This window comes from Diadema antillarum, unplaced genomic scaffold, assembly GCF_040938485.1.
Source record: "Diadema antillarum isolate AM-2024a unplaced genomic scaffold, OU_Dant_1.0 scf00000037, whole genome shotgun sequence".
Taxonomy (NCBI): domain Eukaryota; kingdom Metazoa; phylum Echinodermata; class Echinoidea; order Diadematoida; family Diadematidae; genus Diadema; species Diadema antillarum.
Window position 1 is genome coordinate 1,110,982 of NW_027270926.1, and position 19,938 is coordinate 1,130,919.

General features: G+C 40.8%; 1 protein-coding gene across 1 annotated transcript in view; it reads right to left on the minus strand.

Moving 5' to 3' along the window:
- Positions 1 to 442: 442 nt before the first annotated feature.
- LOC139709349 (DENN domain-containing protein 5B-like) overlaps positions 443 to 19,938 on the minus strand; it is an 85,688-nt gene continuing 66,192 nt past the window's right edge. The window contains exons 5-20 of the mRNA XM_071621311.1: positions 17,166 to 17,831; positions 16,616 to 16,832; positions 16,249 to 16,390; positions 15,200 to 15,293; positions 14,437 to 14,550; positions 13,120 to 13,275; positions 12,419 to 12,509; positions 11,932 to 12,022; positions 10,453 to 10,581; positions 9,176 to 9,297; positions 8,433 to 8,575; positions 7,834 to 7,952; positions 7,173 to 7,461; positions 5,341 to 5,467; positions 4,186 to 4,360; positions 443 to 3,462 (exon numbers count right to left, since the gene is read on the minus strand). Coding sequence (XP_071477412.1) covers positions 3,279 to 3,462; positions 4,186 to 4,360; positions 5,341 to 5,467; positions 7,173 to 7,461; positions 7,834 to 7,952; positions 8,433 to 8,575; positions 9,176 to 9,297; positions 10,453 to 10,581; positions 11,932 to 12,022; positions 12,419 to 12,509; positions 13,120 to 13,275; positions 14,437 to 14,550; positions 15,200 to 15,293; positions 16,249 to 16,390; positions 16,616 to 16,832; positions 17,166 to 17,831 — 2,859 coding nt within the window. The 3' untranslated portion in view covers positions 443 to 3,278. The remainder of the gene's footprint in view (positions 3,463 to 4,185; positions 4,361 to 5,340; positions 5,468 to 7,172; positions 7,462 to 7,833; positions 7,953 to 8,432; positions 8,576 to 9,175; positions 9,298 to 10,452; positions 10,582 to 11,931; positions 12,023 to 12,418; positions 12,510 to 13,119; positions 13,276 to 14,436; positions 14,551 to 15,199; positions 15,294 to 16,248; positions 16,391 to 16,615; positions 16,833 to 17,165; positions 17,832 to 19,938) is intronic.

Here is a 19,938-nt window from a genome sequence, read left to right on the forward strand (position 1 = left end):
TTCAATCTAGTAAGGTGCTTTGAAAATAACCAATAATCATGACAATATCTTGGAAAATGAGCTATCTGTGGACCTCTTTCAGTGACTGATACCATTCAAGTGGCAAAGGCAAGAGTTTCAAAGGAGGCCTGAAAAATACTAGCCACTAAAATACATATACATTGTACATGTATCTATATTTTTTTTAGATAGAAATATCCCTCCAGAATCCCCCCCCCCCCCCCCTTTCCAAAAAAAAAAACAAAAACAAACAAACACACACAATTTATTTGCTGGACAAAATAAAAGGACCAAAGTGATGATATCACAGTCTTTTGTTATAGCTTGGGTAGGAATCAGGTGCATATATACACACTTGGGTCAGGTGAGGTTGTTCAGAACCAGTTTCCATGGCGATCAATAGCTATAACATCACACTTTGGTATTCTATGGATATGTTGGCTGCAACTTTGACTGGTATATCATGATCTAATGCTATCCATCTTATTTTCAAATATCAGTGGAGAAGTAACGAGCAGGAATTCCCTGCTCCCTACATTAACAGTGATATGTTATCAGCAAAAGTCAGTGGCAATTTCTCATTATTGGTTTGTTTACAGCAATGCACTATCAGACAGAGAATATCAGTGATTCGTGGCTACCACATTTTGCCTATTAATACTGATGCAACGATCTGCTACCGCTTCCTTGAGGGGCATATATTTCTGTCATGTAAACGTTTTGGACATTATTTGCAGCGAATCAAATTAGCACAATCATGCAGTGTCAGTGAGGCAATTCTATTCGGCAAATTGAGGTCCTGTCTACAAGACAACTCAGTTCTGCAGAATGAAGGGAAAACAATATCTTTAGTCTTCAGTTTTTCTCTCCCCTACATCTGTACATCACAAAAAATAAAATGTATTTGAGTAAAATCATAAATAGCTGGCAAGAAGTTCTTTTTCATTTGACGGGCAATAACTTGGATGGTGTGGAAACCTAGGAAATACCCAACAAATGGGTTTCCTTCCAACACAACACATTAAATAAAGACATGGATGAAATTTGATAAAATCATCAAAAGCCAAAGCAACATTACAAGAACAGAATTTTGATAGTGGTACACTCAATTGCAATAACTGTTACTACTTCTACAGGTTTGGTATGCACACAATATTTTGCTTTCTTTTTTTTAAAGTTTTCATCCATTTCAGCAGGATTTTGCAATGGATAGATTATAGCCTAATCAACAGAACTTTGCAGACATACAGCAATAAATCAATACATCTTGCAATTTGAACAGTTCAAGTTCCTTTTTTTTTTACAAAACAAACAAACAAACAAACTCAAATTTTCTCTTACAAAATTTGAAATCACAGACATGAATTTTGTAGCTGATCATCGTTTAGGCTCATAAAATTGGCGGCTCTAAGACATGCGTGAATAAAAGCCACACAGCCCAAAAGTGTACACAGTTATACACTTGTATTAAATACCACATGTTATCAACACAGCTATCCAGTCATTCGCTGCTAATTCACTGCAATTCAGCATGGAGATATATGACATACAACAACCGTCAGACTGGACAATGAACAATCTGTGAAGTCTAAAATACTGCGTGTGTGATTTGTTGACCAGTTACTGGTACAAGATATTGTTGTTGGCCACAAAACATGAAGTAGCATTGATTTTTCTCCATTTTTTATTCCTTCTCTCACACTCTCCCACCTTATCTCATTCGCTCCATCTCTCTCTCTTACTCTCTCTTATTCTCGTTTGATATCAACAAAGCATTCACAAACAGCCATGAACGCCTAGCTCTGTAGCCATCTTGACAATTTGGTCACCGGCCTTCCTAAACGCATGAAGGAAGAGTATTTCATGTGTTCCTTTTCCGACACAAGTCAAAGTTTCCGCACAGAGCACGACACATTATCTACAAGTGTGTGTATATATGTACAAGGTATGAAAAAATGCACATCTGTCTAAAACTAGTCCTCTCTGTTTTGACATTCATGTAAAGAATATGAATAATCTGCTCATTCTCTCTCTCTCTCTGTCAGAAAAATCTAAACTGAAAGAGTTGTGTATAAAAATCGAGCCGTAAATGTGGAAAAAGTTGACTAGAAATTTGCTGGTCTTCCTGAGTGGTATTACGCTGCATGTTATTTTCTTTCTTTTTTTTCACTTTTTTTTCTTTAATGTCTGTACAAAAACACCCTATATTAAATTGGCAGCTCTTCACAGTAATGTGAAAGATGCCAAAATAGAATTACAAAGGCAATCGTATGGAAATATATAGGTATATATATATATTTGTGTGTGTGTGTGTGTACACACGTTGTATATAATGCTATGAGATTCAGAGTCAACACACAATCCCTGATACCCATACTACACAAGATTTCACTGCTTCTGCTACAACACAGAGAGCAAACGCTTGCGAGAAAAGTTCATGTACAACGCCAGCAACGATCATCACTCCGTACGACTTCAGACTCCGTGCCTTACAGCTCTCGCATCTGAATCGTTGAATAGTTGTCAGTTTAGACAAACTTCACAGACCATCATTTATTAGTCTTACAAGAGCAACTTTTTTCTCCTTTCTTTGTTCAATGCTGTTCCTGTTTGCACAGAAAGCAGGGCTCCATTCTCTGCATATCCTAGCCGTGTTTCTGTCACAACAACAAAAATCCCCAAAATCACAGACACATTAAATTTCTTCTAATCTGTCGAACAACTGGGGGTCTCTGAAATACTGGAAATTTCACCATTTCTTGCATTCACACTTTGATTACATTTTCCTTAATAGTGGCTCATGATGGCTCAAAAATAGCTTTGATCTCCTCATGATGGTAGCATAAAAGCTCGAATCATATTTGCAACAAATGCATTATTGTATAATTATAATGGAAACAAGGGGTGTGGGCTGGGTTGATTGGAAAAATTTGGCTGCTGTTTTCGATAACAGAATTCCCTCCTGAAATACTGTAAGGTCCATATCTTTGTGAATGCATATATGCATTGTGTGGGTATGTGTGTCAGTTTGTCTGTGAGTCTGTCTATGTGTATTTTAAAGTCTGAGCATTCATGTTAGAAGCCCTTCCCAGCATTTAACATCATTAATATAATGCCCTTGAATTCCCATCCTGAAAAAGGAGACAAGTCCCCACATTGCTGTGACTGTGAGAGTACGTTGTACGTGTCGGTTCACATTTATTATGTGTGTCTGAGTCTGCATTGTGTTTCTTTCAAGAGCTTCATGAGGTGAGAGACTCTTCTGCCAGAGGTCGCTATCATAACTCGATGCCCTTGGTGACAGACGCCTCCAACAAGATGTTGAATTCATCCAGCTGCATGAGGAGGCTGCAGAGGAAGTCCAGGTTGGGCTGGCTGTGGAAGAAGGAGCACTCATCGTACATGTTGCTCGTCACGGGAGTCTCCGCAAGGACCGGCAACCACTGGTGGAGAAGGTGGTCCCTGTAGGGGGAAAAAGTGGAGGGGAGTGGAAAGGGGACAGGGGATGGGAGGGGGAGGGGGAGGGGAGGGGGATTGAAAGGGATGGGAGATGGAGAGAGAGCGAGAAAGAGGGGAGGGGAAAGGTGTCATTTCTTGTACTATAATTTTCCCATCTGCAACCATGCATTTAAAAATGTACTGGTGATAATGAACTACAGATAACTCCGTAAAACAACCGTTTGATACTGTGCTCGCTGAGGACTTGTGTCAAATGAAATCCTTATAGATATCATTATCCTAATCATATGATTATTATCCTATGCCTTCTTCATAGTATGGCAGAATGTGGCTGGCTGAGACTGTTAGCCGACTTTTGGTAGTCCCTTGGGGTGAACCCGGGTCGGCATCACTTCAACGGGTTAGCATCTCGTTCTTTGTGATGAATGAATGTAGTGGGATCTTTCATGTTTGTAAATCATAATTCTCCGCACACCGCACCTCCATTAAATGTCCAATCCATGGGACAGAGTGCTTTTGCCTCTTACATGACATTACAAGTTGATTACACACAACATTGCTCAGCTAAACTCAAGAATTGAACCCAGGTTATTTTGGAGTGTGATGCAGACACGCTATCATCAGCCCTATCATTAGTAAGAGAAGTAGGTAGTAATAGTGGTAGCAGCATCCTCATCATCATTACTATCATCGTCATCAGAGATGAGAGGCAGTCAATTTTCTCACCTGACACCAAGGCAGACGAGGAGCTGGAACTTGCCATCCTTGCCCACTGTCTGGGCGTAGGTGTTGATCTGGTGCAGTGTGCGACAGAAGGTGCGCCGCGCCCGTTTCTCTTGCCTCGAGCTGAATCTCCCCTCCTCGTCTTGGTCTAGGCTGTCCAGATACCGCGCCACTTTCTCTGTATTTGGGTGGAGAGATAATACAACGGGCAATGCTTCAAGTGCTTGGAATATCTTGTCATGTACAAGTTGATTTAGAAAGATGTAGTACCCATCCATTTACACTGATTCAAATCATGGGAACATATCATAGATGCTTTCTTATAAATGCACACTACAGTGATAATCATGAGTTGATTTTTTTTACCTGAGGCGGATGAATGACACATGAAATAGGTTTTCTCCATTACATTTCAGTTGACAACAAAATGAATTATGCCTGAATTTTCCTTCCATTACGTGTCAATTTGTACATTTAATTTAATCACAGAATTTTTCCCATTTCCTTATATCATTTTCATGTAATTCTGTACATGACGTAGTAGTACTGCAGCTGCAAAAAACAAAACAAAACAAGCGTTCTGATACAAATTTTGTGATTCCTAACACAGCATGTAGAAAAGCTCGCAGCAAACTCGTCATCAAACAAGTGATAGGTACCATACAGAGTACATTCCATGAACATCACTCAAAGACAGGGTACTGCAGTCTATGGTTAGGTTTCTCATACACATGGATATCTTGAAAAACTGTCCTCCAATGATTCCGAACAGGAGTTTGCGAGTTCATTCTACATGCTAATTCACAGAATTGTGCAAAGTAGCACAAAGTCCACACAATTGTTTTGTATTCAGCATTCATGTATCAAGCAACAAATAAAAAGAAAAAAAAATTCATCACTTTTCAGAAACATGTATGACTGAATTCATCATGCTCTTTTTGGAAAGATTATGATTGCTTGGCAGAAGCCGCAGTCTTATAACCAAGTGATTTATTAACACCTTAACCCATTGAAGACGAGTCCCAAGCATACTCGGGCAGGTGTCTATGGGAAATGCCTGTTGTGGCAAAATCAGCCAATTCTCAATGGGTAAAAGAGTCGTCACATGTTGTAGGTTCTGAACTGAGACAAAACAAAGTTTGAGGAGCAGCATCCTACCCAGGAAGTCCCAGATGAAGAAGTTGTTGCGGAAGAGGCGGGCAGAGCGGAAACCGTACTGCAAGACCAGCTCCATGCACTTGACCAGTCCCTTCTCTCCACACAGTAGGACGGTCAGTTGGCCACGCTGTGGACAATGAGAGAAGAGAGTGTTATGTCATCATTCACATTATCATACAGTACATGTATATCAATACAATCAATCATGTCTGCAGCATGGATTGGAGGGAATACATTCTTCTGCACACCTTCTAGAGTTGGACTACACTTTGTATGCAGATGGCAGGAGAAATAAGAATTAGAACACTTAAAAAAACAAAACAAGACAAAGAAAATCCAAACATATGGATCCTATGTTTAAAGTTACTTCAAAATACTGTATGCGTAGGATATTTCCCAAAGTGAATATTTATCATGCTCTGCTAAACTATATGTAGTGTGAAAATAAAGACATATTTGTAATCTTTCAAACATATTTCACTCTGTCCACGGATAATCTGATCCCTACAGTTATAAACAAGTAAACACTTGCCCAGATGGAAAAAAGGGGGGAAAAAAAAATACTAATAGCACTTCAGTGACAGTTTCAAGTTTAAAGTAAAGCATCAAGCACTTGCCCTCAGAGAAAATTATGTATATTACATTAAAATATAATGTCTTGACTATCAGTTGATTGTCTTGATGCATGTACAAGTTGAATAGTAATTTGTCATGTGTTTGCAATCCATACCTGTCCCAGGACTATCGTTAGTCCCGTACCAATTTTTCAGCTTTTTACACTGGCCAATTAGTCCCGTACTATCTCTTGTCCGGGGCTACGGAGAAAACTGACCTTTTTACACTCGTATTTCTTAGTCCGGTACTTTCCGAACCACATGAATATTCATGATTACGCCGTTTACTGTACACGTACACGCACACACCGGCAGCACTTGATTACCTCGTTTCTGATTGGTCAGTGAGGGTCGGACTTCGTCTCCGTCGCTTAGCCCAGGATTATTTTTTCGTTCTGTTTACACTCACTTGCTTGGCACCGCAATTGCGGTGCTAACCCTGCTATTTTGCAGGGCCAGATAGTACCGGACTATCGGTGGGGCTAGCCCACTTTGGCAAAAACGAGTGTAAACAGAAAGTGGGCTAAGGATAGTCCCGTACCAACGGTGGGGCTAAGGCCCCCCCTCCCCCCCCCCCCCCCCCCCTTAGCCCCACCGTTGGTACGGGACTAAGCAAAAATTTTTAGAACCAGATTGGTATGATGCATATGAACATGTACCATATGCCTGGTTTTCCCAGTCAAAACAAGTCATAAAGTTTCATCCCAGGAGCAACAGAAAATATGGTATGTTGGAAATAAAATGTTTCATCCAGGATTCCCACAAAAGAAGGGGAAATAACACAGGCATGCCGATTAAAGGGATGATATAGTTTTGGTTGAGATGGGGATTCAGCTTTTAACTTCTTGCGAGGAAATTACAAAACCACTTACGAAATATCAAAGAGAATACAACTCTAAAAGGAATTCAAATATATTTTCTGAAAATCGGTTTTGAAATGGCTGAAATATATAAAAACAAAGTAAAGCAAAGTGATCCTAATAAAAGGTGGGTCCCACCTTTTAGTAGGATTGCTTTGTTTTGGATATCTCAGCCATTTAAACACCAATTTTTATCAAATAAGCTTTGAATTCCTCTTAGAATTGCAATACTCTTCCATAGGGCCTATGTCATAAGAGGTTTCTCATTCTCTCACAAAAAAGTAGGAAACCTGAAACTGGCCATCTCATCAAAAACTATATCATCTCTTTAAGCTATTTCATTTTTTTTTTGCCTCACCTCCTTCTCAGGTTTGTAGAAGTGTTTGACGATGTTGTTGACAGCGTCGGTCAGGAGCTCCTGGATGGCGTTCTGGTCCAGCTTCTGGGGCACCCTGGGGGGAGGTGAGGGGGAGCTGCTGGCAGCACTGGTGCTGGAGCGTCGGGTGTGGCTGCGGCGCGGCGTGGTGTTCGACCCCCAGAAGTGGTCCCCCTCGTAGTCGATGACCGGCGGGATGAACTCGGCCACCAGTAGCCGCTCCAGGCTGCCGTCGTCCACGTTGCGGCCGATCCAGCGACCGCAGGGGAACCTGTGATAGCCAAGAAACACAGGAAATTATCAAATGGATCTAGACCACTAACACAACCATTAAATGCTGATCTATGTACATCTGATCCATTTGCATTCTGTTTTTTAAAAATAAATTAGTTGTCAACATTATGGGCTATTTGATGACAATACTCTCAATGTATCCCAACATGGGGTGAAAAAGATGCATTCAAAAACTCAGTGAAAGTGGTCAACACTCAACAAGGTTTTCAGCAGCTTGGAGTGTACATTCACATCCCACTAACATACAGAACTGCATGAGTTCCAACAGGAATTAGGGCAACACCAGAATATTGACCAACAGCAGAAGATTTGAATAAATTACTTTTCTGTATGTCAAGGAATATCTTACTTGTAGGCATGCCCCGTGATGTCGTTCCTGATGTAGATGTAATCCACCAGCCATCGGGGTAAGAGTCCTGCGTTGTCATGGCCGATTCTCAGTGTTGTCAACACACCGAGGTTGGCATGCTGTATACAAGGAATGAACACAGAGAGAGATTTAACTAACCAGATGCGGTATATTGACAAATATCAAATCACAAAGCATTGTGGCAATCAATCCTAAATTTGATGGAGACACACATTTATTTATGCTGTTCAAATTCGACAAACACGGTTTAACTAACAAATTCACTCAGATCAGCTAATCAATTAAAGTTCAGCCCATGCTCACAACTTTCCCTTACTGTCTGTTTCAACATTTTTCTTATTTCTATGAAGCACCACTACAGCAAAATCACTGATTCCCAAGAGAGTTTATTTGCAAATATGTTTGAGGCACAAACCATATAATGAGCCTAAACATGAGCCACTACTCAGTATATTTTACATCCTTTGTAGTCACTGTAGCGGTAGCAGTTGTCATAAGGTAAGAGCAGTCGTACTGGTGGTGTGGGTTATAGTAGTTGTAGATAAAATGCAGTGAGAATTAATTGTGAAGTTGCAGACCTGAAAGGTGAAGTCTTGAGCATTCTTTGGTATGTGTATGACAGGCGTTTGAAGCATCTCTCCAGTAACACACATCCAGGGGTTGGCTGTCGTCGGAGCCTGGAACTTGCGGCTCTGGTTGATGAGGACACGATACGTCACAACTTGGGAATGATGGGATATGGGAAAGAGAGAGAAAGAGAGAATATTATAACAGGTATGGATATATTTCTCTTATGTCATTCCTTTCCTATCATCCAATGGTAAAAGCAACCGCAAAGATGATTTATATGATGCATCAATAACAACTAATTTTGATCTATGTCTTAACTTAGCTAATGTTTAAGGAGTGTCCTAAAAAAAAGGTTTGTTTACATTTTACTCTTATACACATACATCATAGACAACAGCCTAACCAAAATAAATGTTATCATTGTTTGTACACATCTTATTTCTTCTTCTTTTTTGTTTCATTGATGCGTTTTAGTTCAGTGAATTACAATGAATATATCTTTTAATTCAAGGAATATATCTTTTAACTTTAACTGTCACAAAGTATAGGTGCATATTAAGAAATGAAAGAATTATCTGCACAGCTGATCGTATTATAGCAATTGTTGTAACATATCCAACTGCACTTCTTGATAATTAAGTGTATAATCCCTGTAGGGTCATCAGAGTACATGACCACGAGAGTCACATCTCATGGACACAAATGAGACAATAGTACCCTCTCATCTGTTGGACAAGAGAGGGCGCCTTACCTGTGGAAGGGAAGGAGTTGGTGAAACAGTGGAAGTCAACTGCATTGAGAGAGAGGAGGTAGTACAGGAATTGCATTTTTTCTTCTTCACAGCGCAGGAATGCCTCGCTGCGGTACCGCTTCCTGTAAAAAAGAAGGAAATAGATCAATGTTTAAATGGGGACTCAATCTTTTTTTTTTCCACAAAATTTCTTTCTTCAAACATTTTCCATGATGACCTACACGTCTAGCAGGGCTTAGCATTATTTAATTGGCAAACAATTTGTGCAAAATGGATTCTGGCAAGAGATATAAACTACTAAGAAGCAAAAGAACTACAACTTGCTGAAGGATAGAATATACAGAGCTTCCCATAATGCATATACAGATGGGATACATGCATATTTTTTAATATGAATGTGATAGTGTCAGAGTTTGTGACATCTTTTTGCATGCTTCCCTTCCTTTGCAAACCGAACAAAATGTCTGCAATTATTGTACTCCGTTTGCACACAGCCATCATCAGGTGAGATGTCCATGTCGGCTGTAATGAGCTTAATCGCTGTACACAGCCCTAAAAGTCCTTTGAACTGAGGGATTGTTAATGCAAATACAGCTGGATAAAAATAGCTGCTCAACCTGTTCACATTTCTTTTCGGTATTGTTCTTTCCCCCTTGGGATCAATGATGTATGACTACACTGATGAGCCTAACCCGACTCATATGTGTTTAAAGATCATTATAAGCATCAGTGGTACATGCCACATACACTGTACATCACACTATGCATCAAGGTGTTATCAGTTCCTAAAAATACATGCATGTAACGCCGACAGAACTAAGGACAAAGGCTCCCCATACTGATAACACGGTGATGATTCAACCATAAGGCTTTGCACCTGTTTAGTCGCCTCCCACTGTTCCCTCACACAGAGGCACCCAGTAACGCATAGGTCACAAAAACCAAAAAACAGCCATCATATATCCTTGACTATTACAGTCTGAACAGATGTGGATTGATTTTGCAAAGGAAAAGAGATTTATTTCATCCAAAATTGCTGTGGTTTCAACAGCATCAAACACAAATAAACTAATGACTAAACTAAAGATTTCTACTATGCCAGGCGCATTGCAGATATAAACAAAAGTAAAATACACCTCTGCAGTAATAAGAAAAACCATAACAACTGGTAGGAAAGCTTCACTTTAATGATTAACAGTCAACCCTAGTGATGCCTTTCATGCTGCACCCTTGACTCATTGAACATTGATTTCTGCCCGTCCCGTGTGGCGTCTTACTTGAGGAGTTCATCGTTCGAGACCAGCTCCTTGATGTGTTTGTGAAGCACTTTCCGCTCCAACGCCAGCCTGACGAAGGCCCGCGACTTGCCAACTTCTGTCCGGATGTTGGTCATTCTGTCCACGTTCCTGGTTTCATAAACATGAACGAAAAATAGCATAATGAAGAAACCAAGTATAGGACTTTAAGAGCACTAATTCTTTCATCTGTGCTCTTAAGAATCTCATTCTACAGGGGAAAAATATTTTTAATTTTGTACAGAAGCATCATTGAAGATACATTCAATCAAATATACATTTTCCAGCATACTGCTGAAGACATTAAAACACAAGGTCTTAAAACTGCATAACTTCACTTTTCGTGTTTCAGTTTCCATTAAACTTGCACTGTTCCATTCCTTTGTCTTCAATTCTTTGAATACAAGTTGACTTAAACCTGGAGTTTGAGTTTCCCTTTAACAAATGCTGGCAAGCTCTTGATTTCTCTGGTGATGATCTGTACACGTTGGCGACTTGCCCAGATTCTTGCGACAACAGGACGAGGGCGGCAGACAAACATTGTGTCACATTTCAAAAATATTTTCCTCCCGGCCAGAAAGGTGAGATCGTATGTTCTCGTTAACGCTCCTATCTCAGCAAAAATTCCCCTGCTGCAACATTCAAACACTCCAACACAGGGATCACTGCCTTAAAGCAGTTTGCAATTCTGTAGTAAGCCAAGACATTTGAAATTTACCATAGCAACAAGTGAAATACTGGAGGCTGATTGGCCATTGCACAGCTGGTAGGATGGTCATGAAACTAAATCACTGTAACTGCAACTACTGCTATTAAAGCTCCTTATGAAATCAGTTCCATATAAACAGAACACACACTTGATTACTGAACAACCTTTAATATTTTTCCTTTATCCGACTAAAATTTAGAGGAAATCAATTGCAAATCATTGCAGAAGGGGGAGGGGGAGTCTCCTCACTCATTATCCTAATCATCATGGGAAGCAGCAAACTCTTCGCTGCCAAAGTTGGTTCTATGTAGACCAGAACACCTGCCCTCTTACAATGCCTTTACTGTTCCATCTGTAGGGAGCAGTTCATATCAGCGGAGACTTTTTGGACCACACATACTCAGGTCCAACTACAGGCATGCTTGCTTTCCTATATGGTGTAAAATACACACATCCATTTACCTAGATAAACAACTAAGCAGAGACCACAGGGGATGATGATATAAGATATGGAGACAGACAGACAGAAACACACACAGACACACAGACACACAGAGAGTGAGGGAGAGCGGACACTAGAGCTACATTATGTACGATAGAGCATAAACATTTGACCTCTTTATCAACATACACTACACACTTCAATATATCTACAAGTATGTTCTGCAACACTTTATAAGCTCATACAAGAAGCATTTATTCACCACAATTAAAAGCATTTTTGTGTCCATCCCAGCCTTAAGTTTTCTTACCTCAGGTCAAAGCTGAAGTCCGTGGGAAGGGCGGGTAAGGGCTGGCCAGGTACCACGCTGGCACGCCGGTGTCTTGGAGAGCTCTCTGTAGCTGAATTGTGAATGAAGAAAGTGTTTGACATGAACAGAAGATGTTAAGGTGACAGCTCCTACTGCTGGGATTGGTTAGAGAGGGGTTGTCATGAATCAAGATATCACTTTCTTATTGACATTTGAAGTGACAGTCACTTAGTGAACACACACCATACATCAAAATTTTCGTAAGAGTAAAAAAAACAGAAAATCATAAAACAAAACAAAACAAAAGACACTTCTGGAAGAAATCAACTGTTCCACCATTCCACATTCTACCATTTTATTACATTTGTGTGCAAATGGGCAAAAAGATGGCCAATAAATAAACTTGTGTGTTGCTAGACATACACAATATATGAAAAACTTTTCCCCTTTTATTTTGTGGAGGTATACATATACATCAATTACTCACCATGCATAGCTAGATTCTGTTCGGACGATGCCTTCTTCTTCTGCCGGAAGCGACGGTAGCTGAGTAGATGCCACCAGAGGGCGCTCTTACTCTGTGAACAACAGAAAAGCAATCAGTAGTCGATTCAAGTCCCTTTATTTCACTAATGATGAAACATATCCCTCACCAACACCTATCCCGTACTATCAACATCTAGATGCCCATGTGCATACTATATTGTATATTGTAAATTCTACTTGTATCTCGAACAGTTTGCATTTTTCACAATGAATACCTCTTTGTATATAAAAATGCAAGCAAATGTTGATTTTCCACATTCATGCATCATACCCTGTCATTCTAAATGGTAGTTCATTTACAGAAATTTTGTCCACACCAAGGTATTTGACATAAGAAAGAATACATGTATGTCTGGACCACAAGATGACCAGCACATTCATTGTAGCAGTAGACGCGTGTATATCAATATCCATTCAGAGATTGCTTTCTTTTTCTTTATCACATAAATAGGTTGTTTATTCCACTTATGAGAATACATCAGTCTCACATCAGTTGCAATATTGTACAAACAAGACTTTTTAGATAAGAGCAATGTTCACACAAGACACACTGCACATTTAAAGGCTGCAGTCATGACATGTACATGTATAATACTGTATCACACAGGTGTGCTTTCAGGCATAGCCGAGATGACCCATTACCTGTTTTTTCGACCTGCAGCCGTGGCTGAAAATCCTCTCCAGCAGGTCGCAGAGACTCGCGATCAGCGTGTTCTCCTCCACGCCGGAGCGGTTGATGTCGCCGTGGCCCAGTTCTATTGCCTCCTGTCCCATCTTGAAGACCAGCATCTTCTTGGTCTGTGTGAATGCAGCACATAGTTTCATTTTTTTCCAACTCAGATTCAGGCCATTGCAGTAGTCTTTTGCCAAGGCCCTCTCGTTGTATGGTGGTGAGCAAATGGGGGTGAACGAAGCAAGCTCAGCTGAGTTGGACTGCACAAGGACCTTTTGAGATCTGATTCGCATCCTTTTGTTAGCCCTTTCAATTACCAACTTTTACCCCCCCCGATTCAGGGAGCAAAAATTGACCAATCTGCATGTCTGTCTGCCCGAACCCGATTTGCATACAGCGAATGCATGCCACAGACCTCCACAGGTGGTCAGTGATGCGTGTGAACAGGCCGGACAACACCAAGACGGAGGATGTGGGGAGCGCGCCATTCCATTGGCAGACCGCAACCCGTTAATATGACTATTCAGTAGGGTTCATGTGTCATGAATAATAATGTGTGAAGCAGATCTCAAAAGGCCCTTGCACTGTCGCGCTCGGCTGGGCTTGCTTTGCTCACCTGTCACAGCCATCACACAGCAAGAGGGCCTTGGCAAAAGGCTAGCCATTGCAGTGGAACGCTCACTCTCAGTATCATGGATAGGACTGTTTGGACTGATGTGGGAGGAGGTCCGTTTCATCAGCACTATTAGATACAGGCACACAATTGATGAAGCTACCAGGTAATTTACAGTAAATCCAACTGAAACACATAAATCGCAAACCACAGGGTTAACCAAGAGCTAAATATAATCTCTTATCTACCTCCTGCCATCACTTATAGCCATGTTATTTATATCTGAGACATAGTGAGATCTATATCTTTATCCGACAAAAGTTTCTCTAAACACCAAACTGAAAAACCATGCTGTAATAAATTGTCAGTAACGGGTCAATATTTCATAAAACAGTAGCAAGTTGTACCTACGATGGGTATAGTGGTGTAATGAATGTGTGGACAAAGAAAAGTTGCTTGTGAAAGAAAAACAGGTGGCCACAAAGCAGAGAAATGTAAAGACACAGCTAAGCCTTCTTAAAACTTTCATTCATCAACAAAACTTTCGACTAGTTATTCAAGTTTAACAAACAAGTTTGTGGTCACTGTCTGTCCATGTCTTGCAAACTCTGTATATTCTACTCCTCAACCAAAATGAGTTACTTTCTAGAGTGAAGTCGTCAACAGTGAGTACCTTTATTTTACACTCTTTGAGTAGCTCCTCCACAAACTGCTGATTGGCCTTCTTCTGGTCGTAGTGCGTCAGAACGGCCTGCCTGACTGGCTTCTTGGCATGCAACAGGTATTTCTGTAATGTGACAAAAAAAAATGTTTGCAAGGGTTGTTAAAATACCTGATCACTGACATTTCAAGATCCCATACTTCTGTTTAAGACGTACAATGTTCTTTGCTTACCCATCCGGGAAACGATCTTTATTTCTTATTGTTTTCAAAATCTCCTTTCAAAACAAAGTAATAATATATTGAAGTGATCATACATCAAAAAGAGCTTTGTAGCATATTTGTTACGCCTCAAATTTCTTCTATCATTGTCTTTTTTTTTATATTACAGACATAAATTGCATTTAGTGAACAGTATGACAAGACGATGTTGTACACTGCAAAGGAGCCTACTTCTACTTGGGATCCTATTCTCCATCCGTGATGCTCTGTGCAGATGAGACTTATATTTTCCCCAGAGCAGGCGGGGTCCTTTTCCTTGAGTCTACCGCTATAAACTGAAAAACCAGAAATATTCATAAAATTGGAGCTGATGGCCTTTTTTTCATGGCGTGAAACTTTTACAAATTGCCACTGGCATTCAATGCACTGTGTAGACAAACACTTTTGTGTGCATTTTACTTTCACGAATCTTGGCTCTTCGCAAAATTCACAAAGTTTTACGAACGCGAAATTTTCTGGTTAAAGAGTATCATTCCATTTGTCCCACCCCTCACCTCTCTCTCGTGAGGCTGGAGATTGAGGTGCTCCGAGTGCTGCTGCTGTCTCTCGTTCTTTCTCCACCACGCGTTGTTCTTGTGTCTGCTCCTCCTGTCCAATAAGAAAATGATGATAAAATGTAAGTGGGCGTGGCAAGAGGACTGCATTGAATACAGCTTTCTCACGACAACCTCACAGTCCCATTAAAATACAGACAACATTTTTCTTCCGCCACATTTTCTTTAGCAATCTTTCCTTGATTTAAAAAAAAAACTTGGCATGGCAGTTTCTAAGTATTTGTTGCTGTAGTTATGTTTCGCTTTAAAAAATACATTTCTGTTGGCATATCATTTGCACAACATCTTGTAGCAGTCAGTTATGCCTCACTCTGTGGCGAATTGCCAGTTTCTGTGCATCTGGATGTGACTCAAAACATAAGCTACAGGGATTGGGTTTTTGTCAAATCCAGCCCCCAGTCTTTCCTGAAATAGCAGTGTATGACGTCAGGGGGAAACATGACTCAGTAGAGGGTCTGCAGCTCTGTTGAGATTGTAGCCAGAGATATAGAATGATTGACGCAGGAATGGGATATTGGAACAAGCAGGTGCCGTCCATTTACTGCGCACAGACCAATTCATTGATCCACTGCTCACAGGAAACTAGTACAAAAGTGTAGCTCCAGCAGTCAGCTTGAGTGAATTAAGGAGTGCATACTACATAACACATCCACTAGTTACTTGAGATTGCCTGAAAGCATGTACCACTGTTAACCTGCTGGTATACGATGTTAATGGTAATTTGTGGTGAACAGAGGCTCAAACAAGGCTTCATATATGTATATGCACAAACTTGGTTAAATGATGTCATTTTTACCATCATCTGATGCTTTAAGGGGTTAGAGGACATACATTGTAGCTTCGAGGGTAAGCAGCGTCCTCCAGCGCCCTTCAGGGGCAAAGAAATACATATATTCAGACTATAATCCTAGCACTAGTAATACACTGCCCTGCGAATGACTGGCAAAGGGTGTGATGTATTAAGCTTGGGGACAATGTATCTTCCATACCCGTTGGGGAAGGGCGGTTTGAGGAGCACATCATCCTGGAGCATGGGAAAGAAGTCCGGCACGTGGCTGGAGTCAACAGGCAGGGCGCGGGGCGGACAAGGGGTGTGGTCCACATTGGACGCCCTCCTCCGGATCAGCTCCTCTGTTGCACACAAAGGAAGACAGATATCAGGGGTCATTGGCAATGATAGAGACTAATGGCAGAGGAACAAGAAATTTCAATACACATACAATAGTTCAGCACTCGCAACGGATATTTGGGGAAGGATGATGGTGACATGATTTCAAGAATCTCTATGACTTGAAGAGCCACAGCTGAAGCAATGAGCGGCATTTCCACTGAACAGAATAAACGTCGGCAGCTCACCTGCTTCACTGACAAACGAAGCGCCCTCTGTGGTCGGAGTCTGAGGCGAGCTGGACGGAAACTGCTCCACCCTCTCGTCAAAGATGCTCAGTGCCTGGTCCTTCTCCTCCCAGTTGGAGATGATCTTGTTGTCGATGAAGGAGGCAAAGAGCTGTGTCTCCAGGAATGGCGAGAGGAAGGGAAGATGGAGCTCGGGGGTGTCGGCAAGAAAGGCATTCTGCAGGGGGAATACAGTATGAAGGTCACAAGAAGCAACATGTTAACTTTTGTTTGCTCTGTGTATAAGAGCACGATATTATCTTTTACACCTATAACACATTCATATATTTTGTCATTATTAATTCACTTAGTTGTATATTGACAATCTCCTATGTACTTTGTTTTTAGCCAGGCTATGTTAAAGAGGACAGTTGTAGTTATCATGTGATTGATTGTTAGAAACTTTATGAATTCTTTTACATCTCAGACTCACTTAAAGCACTGGGAAGCAATAATACCAAAGGTAATCACAGACTTTTACCGGTAGAATCAAGAGCGGACTCCTACTGACCTTATCAAAGTTCTGCATCTGATCCCGGTTATTGGACCAGACGTCCAGGCTGTTGACCCGGGGCTGGATGATGAAGGTCTCGTAGTTGCGGAGCAGGACCACCATCTGTCGCAGGAACACCTCGCGTATTGCACAGTTGAGGGTCAGCATGGCCACGTAGGCCCTGTGCTCCTGCTCTTCCTCGCTCAGATTCGACGGCTCCATCTCGTTCTCGTTCTCGTAGTCTGCGATGGAGGAGATGACGCCCGTGCGCTGGGCGATCTCGGCTACACGCGAGACGATCTCGTTGTTGCGCATGAACTCCGCCTTGTTGGGCAGTCCCGCCGTGGGGCTCTCTCCACGGCTTGGCGAGCTGAAGTACGAGCTGTCCTGGTCACCGTCCACGCTGCCCTCCAGGTTCTGATTCAGCGCTGTGATGAGCGTGACCTCGGCCTGGACCTGCGACCAGTCGAAGTCGTTGACCTTGTTCCGAGTGAGCGTGGACGTCGTCGTCTTTGTCGACGTGGTAGGGGGTGCAGTGCGGGACGGCGAGTTGTCCGGCTGCTGCTTGTGCTTTTGGATGAGGTTGTTGACATCACGAATGAGAGTCTGTTTGTTGGGGAACTTGGGCAGCTCTTCAGGCAGCTCAATGAAGGGGCCATCAATGTCAACATAGCACATCGATGCCTACAAGAAACAGAGGAAATTCAGTAATGAAGAAAACAGACAAAGCAAAGTGTACAGCACCTCAATAAGTAAACAAAAAAAATGTCACTTCTTAAAGCCCTCATACATTCATACAAACATTGCAGAGTGAATATCATATGTCATATACTACAAAAGTACTGTCCTTTGAAGTCAGGAATAATCATAGAGAAAAAAAAATGAAATTATGATGAACAGTTTTATTGCTGTTTATTATTCCTCCATTCAATCCCAAATGCTACGGGCACTCAACCACAGAACCACATATGGTGTGTATGTAGAATCCCTTCAACAGCAGAGAGAGCGACGACAAACTTATTTGTACATGCACCGACCAAACCTGCTTGTAATAGTACACCATCTTGCCCATCTGCATGTTTACCTATTGTTCTACATCATGCACAAAATAGACTTTAGACATTGTAGTGAAATTTGAACTTCATGTATTCTAACCTCACAAGATAAATCGCAGGGAATCCTTTTCATTAGTCTCTGACTGATTGACTACTGCATAAACAATTACAATACAAAAGTTCTACACAAGTTAAAGTGCATTAGTTTGGATTGTGTGCACATGGCAAATTTTTGCAGTGACTTCGGGACGCAGGCACAGAAAGAGTATTTCATTTTAAATCCATCTCAAAGTTACTATATGCACACAACCCTGCATCAATGCACTTTGATAAACCTGTGCATCATTTGTTTTATAGAAAAAGCATAAAAAGAAGCACTGACTGCCTTGCGAAAAAAACTAAAATCACTGAAAGCATGAAACTTTTTCTACCAGAGACATAAAATGTTTACTTCAAGCACAAAATCATTTGGTTACTTGGAATAAACTATTAAAAGAAACATGCATGACTTCACCTACAATGTATCTACCAATCCGGGGCCCGTTTCATAAAACTTGTCATCAGTGACAAGTTGTCATAGATGTGACAAGCTACTGAAATCCTTGCATTTGATTAGCTGAGAGCAAATTTGTCATAGAAATTTGGCAGTTGTCACTGATGACAAGTTTTATGAAACGGGCCCCAGATTGCAAGGATTCCTTTACTCACTCTATACATGCTCCTTTTTCATTTGTTTGCATGTGATTGTTTTTATGCTTGTTTGTCTGTATGTTTGTTTCTGCTTCATGAACACCCTTACAGGCATTTTGTTTTACAATATTGTCACGCTTCTGACATTCAAGAATCTAATAATGTGCAAGCAATTGATTTTCTTGTAACAAAGAAACCAGAGGTTCCTGTTAGAAATGAAATGAGCATATGTGGAATAATAAATCTGAAACTGATAAAGGATACTAAAAGACATATTAACAAATCTGACATAAAATTGCTATGAGGCCCATATCTTTATATCCCTCTCACGGCACTTGAGTTAGTACCAGACATTACCTTGTTTCCTGTTTCTGGAAAAACCAGAAGCTTGTAAGTCATATTTTCTTGCAACACACAGCACATAACATCACAAAATCTTTCAATATTTAATTCTTAAAAAAAAAAAAATGTATATATATATATATATACACAATGTAGATGTCGAGTTCAGGATGAACGCTGTATGATACGCATATTACTGTTGAGAAAAATTAATTCAACTTTCCTATGTACACTTGTACGCCACATGCTGAAGCTGAAAATAAAAATTGGATAAAAGAAGGAGCACAAATGAACTTTTTGTTTAACGATAATTCTTTATACAGCATGATTTCATTGTGAATGACACAAAATAATTTTTGAATATTCTCATATTTCGATGCAAAACTAAAAATATTTTTAAAAAGTTCTGTATGTGCGAGTAATCGCGATATATGGTGTATATAAATACGCACAATGCATGTGCAATCAGTGGCAAGAGCATTAGGAGGCATGCACAAGCTACGTTGATGGAGTGCACAAGATCCTTGCGGGAGCGAAAAACCAAAATGTGCATATTGAACATTGTCCCCCGCCGCAAGAAAGAGAAGAAAAAAGATGAGGCGGCCAAAACAACAGAAAACAGGAGAGAGCGCGATGATGAGGCGGGAGACCTCCGTGGAAAAGTTACTACTGGGGAGAAAAAATAATATATCACTGCTAGAATG